Source organism: Monodelphis domestica, chromosome 2, assembly GCF_027887165.1.
Source record: "Monodelphis domestica isolate mMonDom1 chromosome 2, mMonDom1.pri, whole genome shotgun sequence".
In the NCBI taxonomy this organism is placed as follows: Eukaryota; Metazoa; Chordata; class Mammalia; order Didelphimorphia; family Didelphidae; genus Monodelphis; species Monodelphis domestica.
In genome coordinates, this window is record NC_077228.1 from 63,902,762 (window position 1) to 63,921,360 (window position 18,599).

General features: G+C 38.1%; 1 protein-coding gene and 1 pseudogene across 2 annotated transcripts in view; both read right to left on the minus strand.

The window, feature by feature from the left end:
• The window catches only part of NME7 (NME/NM23 family member 7), a 193,716-nt gene that overhangs the window by 63,943 nt on the left and 111,174 nt on the right, over positions 1 to 18,599 (minus strand). For both annotated transcript variants that reach the window (XM_007480738.3, XM_007480739.3), the window contains one exon: positions 3,768 to 3,875. In XM_007480738.3, the coding sequence (XP_007480800.1) occupies positions 3,768 to 3,875 (108 nt within the window). The remainder of the gene's footprint in view (positions 1 to 3,767; positions 3,876 to 18,599) is intronic.
• On the minus strand, positions 14,043 to 17,724 carry LOC130457095 (prohibitin 1-like; annotated as a pseudogene).

Below are 18,599 nucleotides of genomic sequence, written 5' to 3' on the forward strand. Positions count from 1 at the left end.
GCCCAAGGCAAGGAAGACTGAAGTAGAGATGAATGCCTCCCACACTGGCTGTGCCTGAGCCAGGCCTGAGGCACCCCTGCCTCCTGACTGACCCCAGCACTGGAGCCATTGCAACAAGAGCCAACAAAGCCCCAGCGCCGGTTCTAGAGGAAGGTGACTGGGATCCTTGTAGCAGCCACCCCATCATGTGCTGAGGACAACTTTCAGGTCTTTGATTTTGAGTTGAAAGAAATGGAAGTACATTTAATACAGCCATGACTGGAGGGACTGTGCTTCTTCTCACAAAAATTATTTCTCTGTGTGAATTTAAAAACTATTCCACCCTAATCAGACCATTCTTTAGAAGATCTGATTTAGCTATTTCCTGATCAATAACACTAGAGATACTTGGAATAACAGAATCAGGTCTTGGAAACTACATTTCTCCTCTCTTCTTAGTTTAACAAGATTAGGAAGGTCTGCATTAAACTCAAGATTTAATTATCTGAGGAGATGACCTTCAACAGATATGTGCAAAAAAAGGACAGACGACTGGGAGGTCCTAAGTCAAGCTTGAGCCACCATTGGCACATGAGAGATGCAGGAAGTGAGGTAGAGAACAGCCTCGGGAGTTCTCGTGACTTCCTGTGGAGAGGGCTAGAGTTCAGTTCGATCCTGGAGCTTGAGTTTGGAGGCACCCCACAGACAGCTTTCCTTCAGACCCGGTCACATGAGTGATAAGGACTGACCCCTTTCTTTGCCTTGGCTTTCCAAGGCCTTAACGCCTGCTTTGAGTCAGCCTGAACCAGAGTGGTTCTGAGTTAAACTCCTTTCCTTCTCTCCCTCTTTCCTTCTCTCCCTCTTTCCTTCTCTCTCTTTCTCTCTCTCTCCTTCTAATATTTTCTTCCTCCTGTTGTAATTAAATCACCATAAAAATTTGGCAGCTGACAGGTATTTTATTATTTGGGATTTCCCTTGGAGACCATTTAAATATAGATTTTTTCAGTCTCAACCATAATATTCACCCTTTACACCTGATGTTCACTGGGTGGGGAGCAGGGGGAGGGCCATCATTTGGTCTCCCCATGATATTCTCCTGATGCTTCCAGCTGTGCTAATTGGTACTTACAGGTTTGTATCATTCTTCTGTATTAGATTGCTTCTCACTGACCTCTGCTCTTAAAAACAGGATCAGAAACTGAAGACCAGTAGAGAATTCCAGTTTGATTGAGTAACAGTTTTCTTTGCCCTACTGGCCCTCTCTCATCAGATACTATAAGCAATAATTGTGCCATGAGTGAAGGTTTTTTTTTTTCCCCTTTAGTAACAAGTAGGTGTTAATTGCTTGAGGACACATAGTCTAAATTCTTGCTTTAAATTAAAAAAAATATTTTGTGTTTTATAAAAAAAGAAAGCACAAGCTAGAAACCCAAACTAAGAAATTAAAGTCACTTGTACTAAATTTAAAATGTAATAAAAATTTAATAAGTTGATTTTGAAAACCTTAAAGTTCACAAAATGAGGGTTTTAAACCAAATGAATAACAAATTAGTTTATTTCCATTAAAATAAATAAATAAAACTATTTTACACTATTAGCTAATGAATAAGTGCTTGTATTTAATCAAGGCTAGATAAGCAAGTTAATCAAATGACTATCCTGGAAAAAGTTATACGAATTAGAGTAACACATTTCCTAGTTGCTCTCTCCCTTTGTGGACAATAATCATTCTTAAAAAATCAGTATAATCAAGAGTGTGGTTAAGACTTACACAGAGGTTTATTATTCCATGATTATAAAATGTCTCAATATACCAAAACTTTCAAAGTATAGTTATACAGAACTAGATTAGGGGCAACCAAGTAACACAATAGATAGAATGCCAGGCTGGGAGTCAGGAAGACTCCTTTCCCCAAATTCCAATATGGCCTCGGACACTCTCAAACTGTGTGACTCTGGGCAAAGGTACTTCCAAGTGAATCCCAAAGGGGGGCATGAAGAGTTGGACCTGACTAAAATGACTAAGATACAAAAGGAACAAAAAGACATCAGATGAAGTCTTCCCACCAAGTATGAATGACAACCTTTCAGACTTCCTTTGAAATAATACAAAGAATCACAAAAACTTGGAATGGGCTGGGACCTGAGAGGTCCCTAAAAAAGAACCTCTGAAGAAGGTTTACCAGGCTTTGTTCCAGCGTGTGCAGGCCTAACTCCATTACCCTCATGTCTGGATGGTTCTTATTGTTAGATTTTCCCTTTATATCAAGATCAAATTTGACTCTTTGCAACTTCCAACTACTGTCCCCAAATAGACCTTTTTTTAAATAAGCAAAATGCACCTATTGCCTCTTCTATGGGATGGCTCACTACCAGAAGACAATTGTCCCATCCCCAGCCACCACCCCCCCCAACTCCCTGTTCTAAGCTAATCCTCATATCCTTCCATGGGCCCAGGCCCTGTGTCCTCTGGCAGGCCTCACTTGATTTCCTTTATAAAGCCATCTAGACTAGCAGAAAAGATCACCAAGCACCATCATTGTGTAGAGATCAAAGCTTAGTTACTCAAAGCGCTTCTGGAAATCTAGCTAAAAAAAAATTGATGGGATTTAGAGTATGAAACATTTTTGTTATCTTGTGTCACCTATAATGGATGTCCAGTGCTCAGGAGAGGCCTGACAGCACTAGGTGGATGGATGTTAGCTCTCAGTTTCATTATTATAATGAATATGACTCATCCTGAGATCACCCATTCCTTGAAGCTGGCCTTCAACTGCAAAAGAAATCCTTTTTAAAAACAAAAGATCTTGGATGTCCTTATTCGGTTTACTAGTTAAAAGCAGAGATGTTTGTCTCCCTATACTGGTCAAGGTTATAGATGGATGGAAGGATTTCCACAAACTAAACCTTGGCTGAATAGGAACCACAAGATTTTAGAACTAAAACAGTTCCTGGTTAACCTTCATCAATGGGCAGCTAAAGAAACGGATGCTCGGGGAAAGAAAATGGTTTGCCCTATGCTTGATAGCTAGTTAACAGAACTAAAAGAACCAGAGCCCTGGACACTGGATTGCCATCCAGTATTCTTTACATATATGGAAAATGCAACCAGTTCAATCAAGCCAAAAGCATTAGCCATTCCAACAAATGATCGCAGAGATGGAATTGTAGAGCACTTTGTATACTGACTTAACTTGAAATACTTTCATATAATGCAGTTTACGGGGATAGTATTTATACTTGCCAAAAGGCTCTATTTGACTAAATCAAATTTTTGTTAAGTTTGCTTTTGTTAAGTCTTTAGTAACCTTACACAGCCCCAAAATATACCAGTTATAGCAAAGTATTTGAAGTCTTAGATTATTATAATGTTCATTAAACCAAATCACACAAAGGCACCTATGAGGCTGATAACCTGTATGGGACCTATAAATAATGCTTCCAAGTTGGCAAAGCAAAAAATACACCATCTTCCCAAACCACAACTGATACTAGAGGCAGTATCATCTCCATTCACCCCCATTTTATAGCTGAGGAAACTAAGGCTGAAAGAGGGTAAAGGACATTCCCCTGGTGACAGAGAGAGATAAGAGGCAGGAGGGGAGTCCAGGTCATCTTGATTATCCTGAGCATGTCCTGGGGCCTCTCTACCAACAAAGTCTTAAAAAGCTTCCCATTCCATTTATGAAACAACTATGTCATCTCAAAGACCAAGATTTTTTTTTCCCCCCTTGGGAGAAATACTAGGGTTAAAATTTAGAGATGACTTTAGGGCTTGCACATCTTACCTCTAAAAGACCATCCTCAGGCAGATCAGTACAGTGAACAGCATTCTGAATTCTGCTCTTCCCAAAGATGGCTCGGAGGGTTCCAGGACGGAGATGACGAGCTATTTCCTATGAAACGTTTATATAAAAGTTAGGTCAACATGGCATTAGGAATAAAATTATCAATGACATGAAGTACTTAAATAACAATATAAAACTTATATTAAATAACTATAATATGCCTAATATATAACATTAAGAACACTCTCACATACATATGCATATATACATGTATGTATACACATACATATGTGCATGTATACATGCATCTATATAGGCAGCTAGGTGACCCAGAGCATAATGCACTAAGCTTGGAGTCAAGAAGAACCCTCTTCCTGATTTCAAATCCAGTCTCATACACTTAATAGCTATGTAACTCTGGGCAAGTTGCTGAAGCCTATTTGCCTCAGTTTCCTCATATGTAAAATGAGATGGAGAAAGAAAAAAAAAACTTCAAGATCTTTGTGAAGAAAACCCCAAATAGGAGTCCAAAAAGTCAGGTGTGATTAAAACAACTGAGTTACACATACACACAGAAAAATCTATGTATAAGAATTCCTGCTAAATTAATGATAAACAAAGGAAAAGGAAGAAATATATTTTAAGAATTTTGGTAAGACTTTTCCAAATTTTACATTGATACATTTAAATGACTGTCAGAGAAAAAAGTGGCTGAAATTTTTTACTATTAAGATTAATAAAATAAAACATGACCAATTCAATAATAATTATAATCCTATATTATATGTCAACAATGGAACTCTCAAGTAACTCATTAAAATGAACAGATTGAATGGCAGCTAATAACAAGCAAATGAGAAAATATCGATTGTATAATTATATTGGCTTACATTCACAGAAAAGATATTTGTACTTTGTTCTCAACTCAACTGAACAAATATTTATTAAATATTTGTTGTGTTTAGAGTATTATGGCAAGATCAGTGCTTCTCACACACTTTTTGTTCTCAAGACCTTTTTACATTGTGAAAACCCTTCCCAATCCTAGATCTAATCTACCTTCCCCATTTTATTATATATACAACTCTCTTTCCTCTATGTCACAGTCATGCCAAGCTCACCTTCCTGCTCTTCCTTACCTTCAACATTCCATCTTCCATTTCTGCCCCTTTATATTTCTGCCTCTTAGAATCCCCTATTTTCTTCAAGTTCTGTTCAAATGACGTCTTCCTGAGGAATCCTTTCCTGATTGCCCCCTCCCACTAACTGCTAGTACTTTCCTCTTCAAAAAAGAAAAGTTAACTTGTCTTTATTTAAATAGCTAGGTGGTGTAGGGTTGAGAGTGCTGGCCATGAAGCCAGGAACAGTTATGTTTGACTACTATCTCTCTCATCATGGCAGGGATTTTTGCAAACATCATTTTTTTTTTGTGCTTCACAACAATCCTATGAGATAGTGTACTGGAGTGGGATCAGGGACCAAAGCTTGACAGGTAACTGAGAGGGAGGAAACAGATAAAGAGAAACACCACTTCCCCCCAGGCAGAGCTGTACCAGAGAAGGTAAAGCTAATCAATGTCCAGAGCTGAAGGGTAAGAGGAAATCCCCTTCAATCTCTGGTTTCTGTTTTCTTCTTTGGATGATTATTTTCTGTGATCCCCTTAGTACATGGAAGAAGAGATGTCTAGTTCTTCAGTAAGTTATAAGATCTATTTTTAGTTGTTAAGTCTGGAATGGTAGGTTAGGGAAGAGGGAAACAGCAAGTCCCTATTCTATTTTCTACCTGAAGTTTCTTCAGGGATTGAGGCTAAGGTCTAAGGACCTAAGTCCCAGAAGACCTTAGGATCTTTGTGGAGTCAGGTTGGTGTAATTTCCTGAGATAGAGATATAGCTTTTGAAGGAAAATCTTTGGGGTGGATAGACTCTTGCCTTCCCCAAAGGGAAAAAGTCTCTAACCACCACTTATAAGGAAAGATGGTTAATCTGGGTCTCTTCAGATCAATGAGGGATTGGAGCAGAATAAGAGAAGCAAGATTGCTCCTTTCCCTCTCAGTTCAGAAGGACAAAAAGAATATTTTTTCCAACTGTCCACTTGCTTTTCTTAGCTGGAGATTGCAGTCCCATCCCCCATTGGCAGCCAAAGTTTGATTTCCTTCTTGTATGAGATTTCATTGTAAAATCCAGTCTTTGCAATATATTGTATTGTATCTCTCTCTCATCCACAATAGACAGAATACAGATCCAGACAAACTAGCCTTCTCTCTATTCCTCACATACCACACTCCCTTTCCCAGTTTTGTCCGTGTTTGGAATGCTCTTTATCTTCACTATCACAGCCTCACAGAAATGCTCTTTTCTTTCAAGACAGCTCAGATACCTCCTGTGTTCTACCTAAAACCTCTCCTGATCCCTCAACTGCTCCTGCCCATTTTCTTTATCTTGCATGGAACTATCTTGAATTTATATGTGTTCCATGTACTTCTCTTTTCCCTGGTTTGAATGTAAAGTCCTCAAGAGTAGTCACTGTTTCATGCTCTATACACAGTGTGAAGTGCCCAAGTGCTTAATAAATGTTTGTTTATTGACTGAATACAAATTTCTCCACTTTATTGTTGAAGAAATGAAGGCTCAGATACGTTGTGACTTTCTCCTTGTCACACAGCTAAGAAATACTGGAGCAAGACCTCAAAGACGGATTTTTCTGTTCTAAGACTAGAAATCTTTCTCTTATAGTTGAAGCAATGATTCCCCCACACATACCTCCTTCCACCCAAAACAGCCAAACAGCCACTATTCTGTTCTTGTTATCTCCTTGCTTTCAACAGATTCATAGCAATCATTTTAAAAATGCATATAATTCAGAGTTTCTTTTTTACAAGATAAAATTTCAACACTTTAAATTAATGGGAATAAATACTGGTAAAGAATTCAGAAAGGCATATTAATCATTTAAACAGGATTAAGACAACTCTTCTACCTTAAAATAATTTCTTTTAAAACACATATCTCAAGAGAATTCTCTCAAATTTTTATCCTAAAATGACAATGAATAATCAAGTAGCGACAATTTTGGATTACACAAATCATTCATGAAGAAGTAGTTCATTAAAATATGAAGGAAGTACTTTTACTCTTCTAATATTTTGAAGATGACTTATCAATTATAAAACCATAGAACTTCAAGTACCTGCTTATCTCCTTTAGAAATTAAAGCTTTCATTTTAGCTCAATCATTTCCCTCTGCAAATATACTGATAAAAATGACCCCATATTTTCTCATCCCTAATGCATCAGGTATACTTGCTAAAGTCAGAATTCCTAGCATCCTAAAAATACAGCCTTAGAACAAACCTCAGGCCTCATTTAGTCTCTCTTCCCAACTACTGCCAGACTATATGTAAATTTTTTTCCAAAGACATATCTATTATGATCTCTATGATATCCAGGGGACCAAGATTTTATAGTTTCCTCTAAGTCAACAGAAACAATTACAAGAGCCATGAGAACACTAAAGGCTCTGGAAATACTTAGAAAGGATGATGTGAGTATTCATAATGTATCTATGTGACTGCAGAATTCAGAAAGCTGAGTCACATTGTGAAAAATGTAGTGTAAAAACTAGTGTAACATGATGTTGACTTGTTGCCTGCAGAGGCTCTGCAGCCTTTTAGTCTCTACCAAATTCTTGCCATATACCTCTCAACCCCCAATCCAGTCAAAGGTATGGTTACTGTGCAGCTTGTCATAAGTACAGAAACTACTAAAAATTCTGCTCAGGTAATCCTGCAGCAGAAAGGCAAATGCCAGCACCCCAAATGACCTCCAAAATCCAAACTTGGAGAAATAAAATAGAATGAGGATGGCAAGACAGCGGTGAACAACCTGATCAGAGAGAAGAAGCCTATTTAATTATTCCCATGCTGAATGCATCACAGAAAATAGCATTATTTCCCAGTTAGTGGTAATGAAAATTTGCTAGATTCAAACTCTTTATTGTAGCTATTTGCTCTCATCTGCAGCAAGATTTCTTGGATCTTTGCTACCTGTCCATACTCATGAAAGTGTGGTCTACAATGGAACCTCTATTCCCCTTTCTCTGAGTGGGGGTCCAAGCACTACTGGCAATAAAAACAATGGATTCTTTATCCATGGCAACAGAAATTTCTTACTTTAACATGAATGCAGGTGAGTAGTAATTTTCAGAAATGAAGCAGTAGATAATAACAGACCCCATCATGTTTGGAATGAGAAAAGATATTTCTATTATCGTAAGTTTTCTCTGTTCTCAACTGAGGACATCCGAATAAGAATGCAAATGACCTTCACTTACAGAAGATACATAAACATTAGAGCTGGAGAGGACCCTAGAGAACATTTAGCAAAACATCTTAAGTTAAAGGCTGAGGGAATGGAGGGGTCAAAGAGAGGAGGAACCTGTCCAATGTCAATGGAGAAGGGAAGAAAGCAGATTCTGCTTGTTAGCCCCCATTTTAGAAGTGTTTCCATTATGGCATATTGCTTATATTTAAAGATAACAATTTCCAACAGGTTTCCAAATTTAAGATTACTGATTCTATGAAAAATATGTAGTCATTTGGCCAACTGATAAATTATATCCATATAACTAGACAAAACAACCAATAGTTTTGTTCTTGAAGACATAATTTCCCAGTTAAAAAAAAATTCTTTGTTAACCTTTAGTGATTAAACTGGCCAAGCTATAGATTAACATTTGCCCAAAGGGCAGAAGAAATTAAGTTTTGCCTCTAAAGAGAATAGCTGAGGTCTAGAGGTGACCAGTATGGGCTGGGATAAGCAGTCCCCAGGGCTAATATGAAATAAATAAGGAATTATTTTGGTAGTCACTGACCTTTTCATATAACACCAAGTTTAGAGATCTAAACAAACACACAACAAATGAAAAATTACAACAAAAAAGACATATACTTGGGGAAGACATCTATAGTGCTTTATGAGGAGTTATATTTTCTCCATTTCAGAAGGTATTTTTCTTTTGTGTTTTTAATTCTTATTGATGTTTTAATATCACTTTCATCTACCAATATAACTCCCCATATCCTTTCCCGGGGAGCTATCCCCTTATAACAAAAAATTTTCAAAGAGAAAAAGGAAAAAAAAACTAGTTCAGCAAAACTAACTTATTGTCACTGAAGATGTGATCTGCAGCATTTTAAACCCATACTTCCCCACCTCAGCAAAGAAGGGAGAGAAGAGAATTCTGATATTTCTACTTTAAGGTAAGCTTAGTACAATTGTGCAGCATTCGAAATTGATGATTTTGTCACCGTTCTTTCCATTTACATTGTTATAGTCATTATGTAAATTGGGAACTCCTAAGGACAGGGACAATCTTTTGCAATTTTTCATATTCTTGGTTTTTAATATAGAACCTGGCACGTAGTGGGCAATATATTTATTGACTGACTACTTCATTTTGTGCAAGTTCACATGTCATCCTGTGCTTCTCAGCAGTCTTCATATTCATCTGTTTTTATGGTACAATACTATTCCATTACAGTCATACATCACAGTTTTTTGAGTTATTCCCCAACTAACGGGAATCTATTTTATTTCCAGTTCTTTACTATTACAAAAAGATCTAGGACTTTTTTTTTCTTAATCATTGACCTTCTTAGAGTATATGCCTAATAGCAGGATCTCTTCTTGGTCAAAAATCAAAATCATTTTAGTCACTTTCTTAACATAATTTCAAATCTTAGCACTTAATTCTAAAGGGATAGTTCTGAATGTTCTCCTTGGCTCTACCAACATTTAACACACACCTACACACAAACTACCCTTATAAAGGCGTATTTTTTTTTTTAGATATCTATGAACTGTTTAACACTGAATCAGTTCACTGCTGAAACAACACTATGATCCACACAACACATAACACTGGTTTACTGAGCTTCCCCTACAAACTACCTCTGTTAATAAGAAGTAGACATTGACTGATATACTCCTAAATCAAAGATTCTTAACCTAAGATCTATCTCCAAAGGGTCATAGACAGATTTCAGGAAGTCTATGAACTTTGGATGGGGAAAAAGTATGATATTTTGATTTTTACTATCCACTAACTAAAATATAACATTTACCTCAATTATAAATGTAAGGCAACAAAGTATTCAAAAAAGGGGTCCATGGGCTTCGCCAATCTACCAATGAGGTCCATGACATGAAAAAAAAGTTAAAGAACCATTGCTCTAGTGTCTAGAAGTCCTTCTAGAAGCTCTTCAGATGATTAACAATAATGATCCCTTCAAACAAATGAACAAACAACCATTTGTTAGTTGAAAGGGTCACCAGTGAATGAAACATTGAAGAATTAACAGTAAGTATACATTTGCCATTAGTAAATATTGAAACACTTGGTTTATGAACTCTTGACAGGTTTACCATCTCATTTTCCATTAAGTCAAAATTAGTTGGAATATAAATTTATAAAAACTGAAGGATATAACTAAAGGCTGTTTCAGATTAAATATTTCAACAACTCCTTCTTGTCTTTTCCACTAATTATTGATGGAAAAGCAGAGTATTATTAATATTGCCTATTAGTAGCAATATATAGTAAGTACTCAACAAATGGATCTTTTGAATCTGCATACTTTGAAATAGGTTAAAGAGTTGAATATTGCTCTGAAACTGGTCTATTTCCACATATGATATAAGCAAATACTTGAGGGCATCAAAATTTAGGGCATAGTCCATGGTAAAATGAGATAGCCTAAACTCAGAAATTGAAAAAAAAAGGAATTTTTCTCCAATTGCAAATGGCTCAATCAACTAGGGTGCAGTGAGAAGACATTTCTTCCTTTACTTACTACTACCTACTCGCTTTCCTTCCCCACCACCACCACCATGACACAACCTATTTACATAATGTCACCCTTCTATGGCTCAGTCTTATCTTCTCACCACCCCCAATCTCCCTCTAGCTTGCTAATATTCTTTCCATAATATGGCACTCAGAATTGAACACATGGTGTGCTAGATATAGATATATAACTAGATCTGAGATTTCATCAGAATGGAAAGTTCTTCACTAGAAACTTCCATTGGTTGGTAGATAGAAGACCTACCAACAAAGATCTGAAATTGTTTTGAAATTTATAAAAACTTACTACAGAGAATTATTTGGGGTACTAAAAGGTTGAGTAATTTTGTTATGATTATACAACCCTCTATATTTTTTCTTATTTTTAGAAAATTCTATCACTAGCAATCTCTCTTCCCCTCATAATAAAAAAGGAATAACACAATCCTCATAATAAACAAGCATTGAAAAACAAAATAAATCCCAAAATTCTCAAGGCCCCAAAATATATTTTTGTATCCTGAATCCATCAGTTCAGCAGGTAAGTAGCATGCTTACTTATCAGTCCTCTGGAGTTCCAGCTGGTTGTTACACTGAGAGAAAATTTTCAAATCTTTCAAAGATTTTTTCCCTTATAACATTGTTGTCACTGTATAAAAATTGATCTCTTGGCTTGGGAGGAAAAAAAATTTGAAAGTGGAAAAGATTCTTAGAGGAGATCTAGGCTAACACTTTACCCCCAAACAGGTTTCAACATCTTCAGAATTTCCCACCAGCTGTACTCCTTGCACTAGACTTCATCATGATAATGTTCACTATGAGACCTCATCATCACCAGGAAACTCATCAGAAAGATTGCATCAGCATTGATACTCATACCCACCTCATCAGTACCCTCTGTATCCTCTGCTCCTTTGATTGAAGGGCTAATGGGTAAAGCAAAGAACTCTTCCCAAAGCCTCCATTTAGAGATTGTTCCCAGGCTGGCCAATTTTTCATTTCTCATCAGTTGTATATCTTAGACTGGACCCCTCCATGCCCTTGAGCTGAGCACCTTTTCCCCCAGCCTCTTCCCAATCCACTTTGCTTTCTTTTATATCTTCTCTTCTCTTATTAGACTGTAAGCTTCTTGAGGGCATGGACTCTTTCTTATTTATAAACCCAGTGTTTAGAGCAACATCTGACACTTAGCAGGTGTTCAATATTTACTAACTGATTGACACAACAGTTGGCCATCTAGGCCCTTCCAGAGGACCTAAAAGGAAAAAAACTCCCTGCTTAAGGAAGCACATTCCATAACTGGACAGTTCTTGCAGAGAGCCAAAATTTTCATCCTACAATTACTATTCTTTGTTTCTAGTTCTTCTCTTTGGAGACAAATAAAATAAGTTTAATTTTCTTTCATATAATAATCCTTAAATTATTTGAAGATAATGACTATGTTTTCCAGGACTCAGACCAGAAAATGAGGTGCACCAGTCATGTAGTAAGAGAACAGATCAACAGATTGATAGTATGAATGCTGTATTGGCATGGACAAACAGTAAAACAAGCAAAAAACTGGCAGAGACCTTCAGAGCATTAGGACAGTTTATGGAAGCTTATTGATAAAAGCTGCAAAGGTTGAAAAGTCATAGGAGTACCCACACAATGAGATCATTAATCCAGGTTTGAGAATTTAGAAAGAATTCCTATACAGTCAAGGAAACTTGAATGAGGAAGAGAAATTGGGGAAATAAATATAAAGATATTGCTCTTCCACTGATTCTTCCATTTTGATAAACTGAGTTCCATAAAAATCAGTTAATTAAGGGACTACTATGTGCCAAGCACTGTGCTAGGTTCTGGGAAGAAAATTACTTCTCCCTGGAAACTGCAAGTAACTGAAGAGATTTAATTATCCTACATATTTAGGATGCCAGTAGACCTAGGCCCTCCTGCCAGATCCCAGGTCCTTGAGTTCCTCCCAAGCTGGGACCAAGAAAGGCCTGAGGGAAGAGCTCTGGCAAGGCCTACTAACTTTTCCATCGATCTTGGCACTGTTTCATTTATAAATGTATTAATATACTGGGATTTTCCAAAATATGCTTCTGACTGCACTATTAAGCATACTTTATTATTTTCTTAGCTAAAAAAAAAGCATTAGTTCCCAAATACGTGAAGTTAATAAAGGCAAAATATGCCACAAAAGAAACATAGTTTTTTCTCATGTATTTTTCCACTTCATTTATCCCCCACATGCTGTACATGCGGGAAACAAGAAAAACAGTTTCTCCAATACACCTACACATATATTTTTCTGCCTTATACCAGAAGCTTTCCAAAGCAGAATTCTGTCCTTTCCACAAAGGACAGATGATCATTCAACTGTCTGCCAGTAATTGCTCTTCTATCAGCTGCCTCTATCTCCCTCACTTCTCAACTATCTTTTTCTGAATTGATTTATAGGAATGACTTTATCTCAATGCATCTCAAAACTATGAGTATACAGGGAGACATATAACAAGATGGGGAAGATACAGACAGACATAGACAAACAGAGATATAGAATATATATATATATATATATATATATATATATATACACACACACACACACACACACATAGGTAGGTATATACCCATGTATATAGTGACAGATATACATGCCTAGATGTATATATGTACACATTTGTGTATGTTATATATTTTAGTGGAATTCACTGATGTCCACACTTCCTCTAATGATGAAAATGACAATCTATTCATATCTTTTCATCTTATATGACTTTTCCAAGAACCCCTTAAATCCTCCAAAGCCAGAGGGTCAATTTCTATCATAAGCAGTTTGGCAACAAAACCAGCAGAATACTGAGGCTTAAAGATGTCTGAAATACATGCAATTCTGGTTGCCACATTTTTAAAAAAGTGATGAAATCTAATCCAGTTAAGAGAATGATAATTAAAATGGTCCAAAGTTTGAGATGCAAGTCTTCACAGCTACTCTTTTTTCTTTCAGAAACAAGAGACAGAAAGGAACTCAGCATATATTATTCATATTTTATCTCAGATATATCAGCATTCCTTGTTTTTTAACTAATAAACACTGTGTGGGGATTCTATAGTAATTGTTAAATTTAAATTTAAATCAATAACTCCAGGTTCTTATTTCCCACAGAATTTTATTAATAATCACTTAAGATAGAGAAAGCAGATTAAAGCCTAATCTAACCCAACTGACCATGTGTGTGGATTTTCAGCCAGGCTCTCCAGCCGTGCTTCAGGAAGTAGAGAGAGCGGGCGGCACCACACCAAAACTTTTATCCTCTGTCTCATCCTTACTGAAATATTACAAGTTTCTCTGGGATTCTATTCCACCAGCTCCAGGGAAGATTCCATGCCCTTTCAATCACTCATATCCTAACTCTTATTTCCTATTTTAATATACCCCAGCCCACCCCACCCAGCACATGTGTTCACATCCTTGCACGCAGCATTCACTCAGCGTAAGCGCACAAATGGGATGCTGGGTAAGACAAATTGGGTCGGACAAGCTTTGGGGAATGAATTCTATCACATATAATCAAGCCAAAAACTGAGTTTGGGAGGAATGCTGTGAACACCCCCAGAACACACCTCGCAATGGTGATAGAAGAGGAAACCCAAAGGAAATACTGCCCAGTCCTTTTTGACATTCACTCTTTACATGTTAAGCAATACAAAGCTCATCAGAACCCCTAACTTCCTCCCCACACCCTAATCAGTAAGTATTCTTCAGTAATCAATCAGTAAGTAAATAAGCAAAGGTTTTTTTTAAAACCTTTACCTTCTGTATTATTCTAATATTGAGTGTCAGTTCCAAGGCAGAAGAGGGCTAAGGGCTAGGTAACTGGGATGAAGTGACTTGCCCAGGGTCACACAGCTAGTGCCCAAAATCATATCTGAAGCTAGGATCATCTGTCTCCAGGCCTGGCTCTCTATCCACTGAGCCACCTCATTGCCCCAAATAATAAGTAATGAACAGTGACTATGTGCCAGACTCTGTTCTTGGTACTATAGATAAAAAAAAAAGAAACAATATCTGCTCACATCAAAAAAGGAACTTATTCTAATGGGAGAGGAAAGTATATACAATATAAACATAAAATCAATCAATACAAATATATACAAAGCAGTTAAATATAAGGTTATCTGGGAGGGAGGGCACCAGCAGTTGAAGGATCAGGAAAGGCTTCATGGAGAAGATGGTTCTCTTTTAAAGGAAGAAGAAACTCTACACAACAGAGGAAGGAGGGAATACATGCTGAGCAAAAGGACATGCAAGTGTAAAGATGGGGGAGAGATTGTATCATAGGTGAGGAACACAGGAAGGCCAGTGGGGCTTCTCCACAGAGAGCAGGTGAGGTGAGAAAAGAGACTGGGCTAAGGTTATGGAGGGCTTTAAAGGTGACATGAGATGCCCGAGGCAACAGGAAGCCACTGGGGTTGATTAAAGATGGGAATCCCATGGTCAGAGGTGCACACAAGGAAAAGGACTCTTGGTGGTGTAAACCTCAAAATTTCTTAGACTTATAAATGTTGGAAATTTCACCATTGGGAAATTTCATACTTGAAAAATTTCCTATTGATAGTGGGTCTTGGCTATTGGAATGTGAACCCCATTGGCATGAGAGTTTCCCCCTCCTACCTTCTTAAGATTACTTTAGGACAGAAATCTTTTGCTGAACGATGGAAAGGACTTTGACCTATGCTTAAGCATAGAACAGGAATTTCTTTGAGTCATGATTGATTTTAGAATTGATACAATGGAGATACTTGGAATCAATCTCCACCCTATTCAGTCCTAACAGGATTGAGTAAGGGCTGCAGCCTAGATCAAAATTTAATTATTCCAATCTCTACCCTACTCAGGTTAACAGGATTTAGAAAGGGCTGTAGCAAAGGATCAAAGATTTAATTATTTGAAAATATGACCTTCAACAGACATGTGCAAAGCCAGAGACCTCTGGGTGGTCCTGGGTTAAACTAGAGCCTCCATTGGCACAGGGAAATTGATGGACAGGTGATTGGTAGATGTGAGGACTGAGGGACTGGTTGGTTTCCTTAAGGATAGGGGGGTCTGAAGACTGGAGAGGTGGTTGAGGAGTTTGCCGGAGTGGTTGCGGTGTGCTCTGAGAAGCTTGCGCTGAAGGAAGCTGAAGGTGGGGGCCCCGGAGACTGTTTCTCCATTTTTGGTCACGTGAGTAATAGGGACTGATCTCCTTTCATTGCCCCAGCTATCTAAGGGCTTGGGCCTTTTGGCCCAGCCTAAACAGAAGGGGTATTTAAGCCCTATTCCCTTCTCTCCCTTTTCTCTCTCTCTATCTCTAATTCCTTTCTTCCTCCTATTGTAATTAAACTCCATAAAAGACTGACTTCTGACTTGAGTTTTCATTTAGGAATTACATAGCTGAATTCCTTGGCGACCTTAAATTAATATATATCAGTCTTTTAAAGTGATATCCTTGTCACAGTGGGGCCTCGGGATGGCCTCCAGTGGGGAGAGACTGAAGGAGAGCCATGTGAGTGAGGGGAGATGAGGGCTGGAACAAATGTTCAGGGGGAGAATGTGGTCTGCAGTGCCAAGTGTAACTGTCAACTGAGAAGGATTAGAACTTAGAGAAGCCCATCGGATTTGGAAATTAATCATGGAAAGATCTGTTTCATTTGAATGATGATATCAGATGTCATCCTGCAAAAGAAGTGTGGGCACCACGTGTAGATAGCTTTTTCAAGAAGTTTGGTTGAGAAGAGGAGATAGGATGGCAGCACCTAGTGAAGAGAGGGATAAGGAGACTATGATCAGGGAGAGGCTTGTGAGCAACAAGATTAGGAAAACCCTCCAGACTCCTGGGTAGCCCAGCTCTGGAGAACCAGCTTGTTAGGGCTAGAAGCACTTGGTCATTCTAGGCTGCACCACCCTAGTTCAGACCTTCATTGCTTCAGTTATTGCAATAACCCCCACCCCTAGCATCTTCTATTCCAGTTGGTCCTAGACAAAGAACCCAGAAGACCTTACTGTACTTTCTAGTCATACTACTCTTACTCAAGAACCCATACTAGGCCTTCTTGTTTCTTACTATCTGAATTCCAAGTGATTTTCCCCAATTTTTTTTTCAAGGTCCCAAAATGACTTTAATTTTGTTTTCTTTGAGTAAGCCAAATCATTAAATCTCACAGTGATTTGGGGTAGAGGAGGGGCAGGAAGAAGGCTATGGGTTGAATCATGGCTGAGTGGGGAAGGATCAGTGGGGCTGAAGGCCTCACTGGGACAGTTGGAGAATCACCGACTGTCCAGTGGGCAGGTAGGTGATGTTCCAAGAGTGGGAAAGCTGGTAAGCAACCTCCCCTGCAGCGGCCAGTGAATTGGCAATCAGCTCTACAGCTTTGGAATCACCCTCTGCTGAGATGGCTGCTTTCTTCTGTTGCTCAGCCTTTTCCACTACCAATCTGGCCCTCTCTGCTTCCTGCTGAGCCACTTATTTTGCTTCCACTGCCTCTGTGAACTCCTTCCCAAAAGTCAGATGCATCAAGGAAACATCATCTAGAATGAGTCCAAAAGTCTCTGCTCGCTCTGTAAAGGTCTTCGCTCACTTGCCTGGAGACTAGTGATCTCTGAGTGATCCATTCTCCAGCATCAGAGCGAGCTACCACTGACTTGAGGATCGCAGTGGTTATGGATGGCAGCACTCGCTTGTCATAGTCATCAATGCTGGTGAAAATATGGGGTAGCTGATTGGCAAAAGGTTGGAAGAGAATATGAAGGGTGATATCAACATTCTGTAAATCCTTGCTACCAGTGTGTGGCTGGGAATGACAGTCAAAAACAATTGGTTTCTGTGCACAGGGGTAAGAAAATGAGTCCCTTCCCCTACACAATGTCTTGGACTCCACAGAACCTATCAAAGATGATAGCTCTGTGGCCAGCCTCCACATTATATAAGGCAAGGTTGACAACTTCTCCTACAATAGCTAAGCCCAAGCCAAATTTTCCAACAGCTTCAAATAGTTTAGCAGTTATGTCTTCTTCAGATGGGTCTTCTGCCCTCTCAGACCAGGCACCACTCTGACCTCTGTGAATCTTAAAACTACTCAGACTCTACTTCAGAAGATTTGATTAAGCTATTCCCCATTTTTAACAATGGAGATACTTGGTCAGGAATGTATTGAGAACTTTTAAAATTACTCCACCCTGAAGATAAAGTTGCAAACTCCTGATTGAACATTGAAAAGTCCCTAACTCATACTTATAGTGAAGCTAAAACCTTAAGCTAGGTCTATTTCTAGATCTAATACAAAAAGGTGCTCAGTACCTATAAAGGTTAAATTGGTACTTAAAAGGTCAAGCAACTAACAAAAGGCAAGCTTAACAAAAGAGGTGTGAAGTACTCAGTAGATTTTATCTAACCAGAGAAGGTGAGAACAAAAGAAGATGAGAACTAAGAATGGGCAGTCCTGGGAAAAAGTGTCTACTATGATTGGTAGATGTGAAAATTTAGGGGAGGTGACACAAAATTTCTTTAAAAGGAAGGGAAGTTCAAAAATTGAGTTAGTTGGAGTTCGGAGTTTTTTTGGATTGGAAGTTAGTTGGAGTTCAGAAGTTTGGAGCTTGCTTGAAGATGATCTTGTGGTGAGTGATAAAGACTGACTCACTCTCCCTTAGGCTCAGGCCTAGGCTATTTGGCCTAGGCCCTTTCTGCATTTTTCTCTTTCTCTCTTAATTCCTTCATTTATATTAATTCCTTCATTTATATTAATTCCCTTAATTCCTTCATTTATATTAATTAAAATCTCCATAAAACCCAGTTGATGGGTATTTTCATGTTTGGGAATTTTCCCATGGCGACCACTTAATTTTAGATTTTAAATCAAGACACTAAAAATTATCTTTACAGTTTTGGGCATTTACAATTTTTAACATTCACAGTGTTGGCAACCACATTTTCACGGTTACACCTCCACATGAATTCT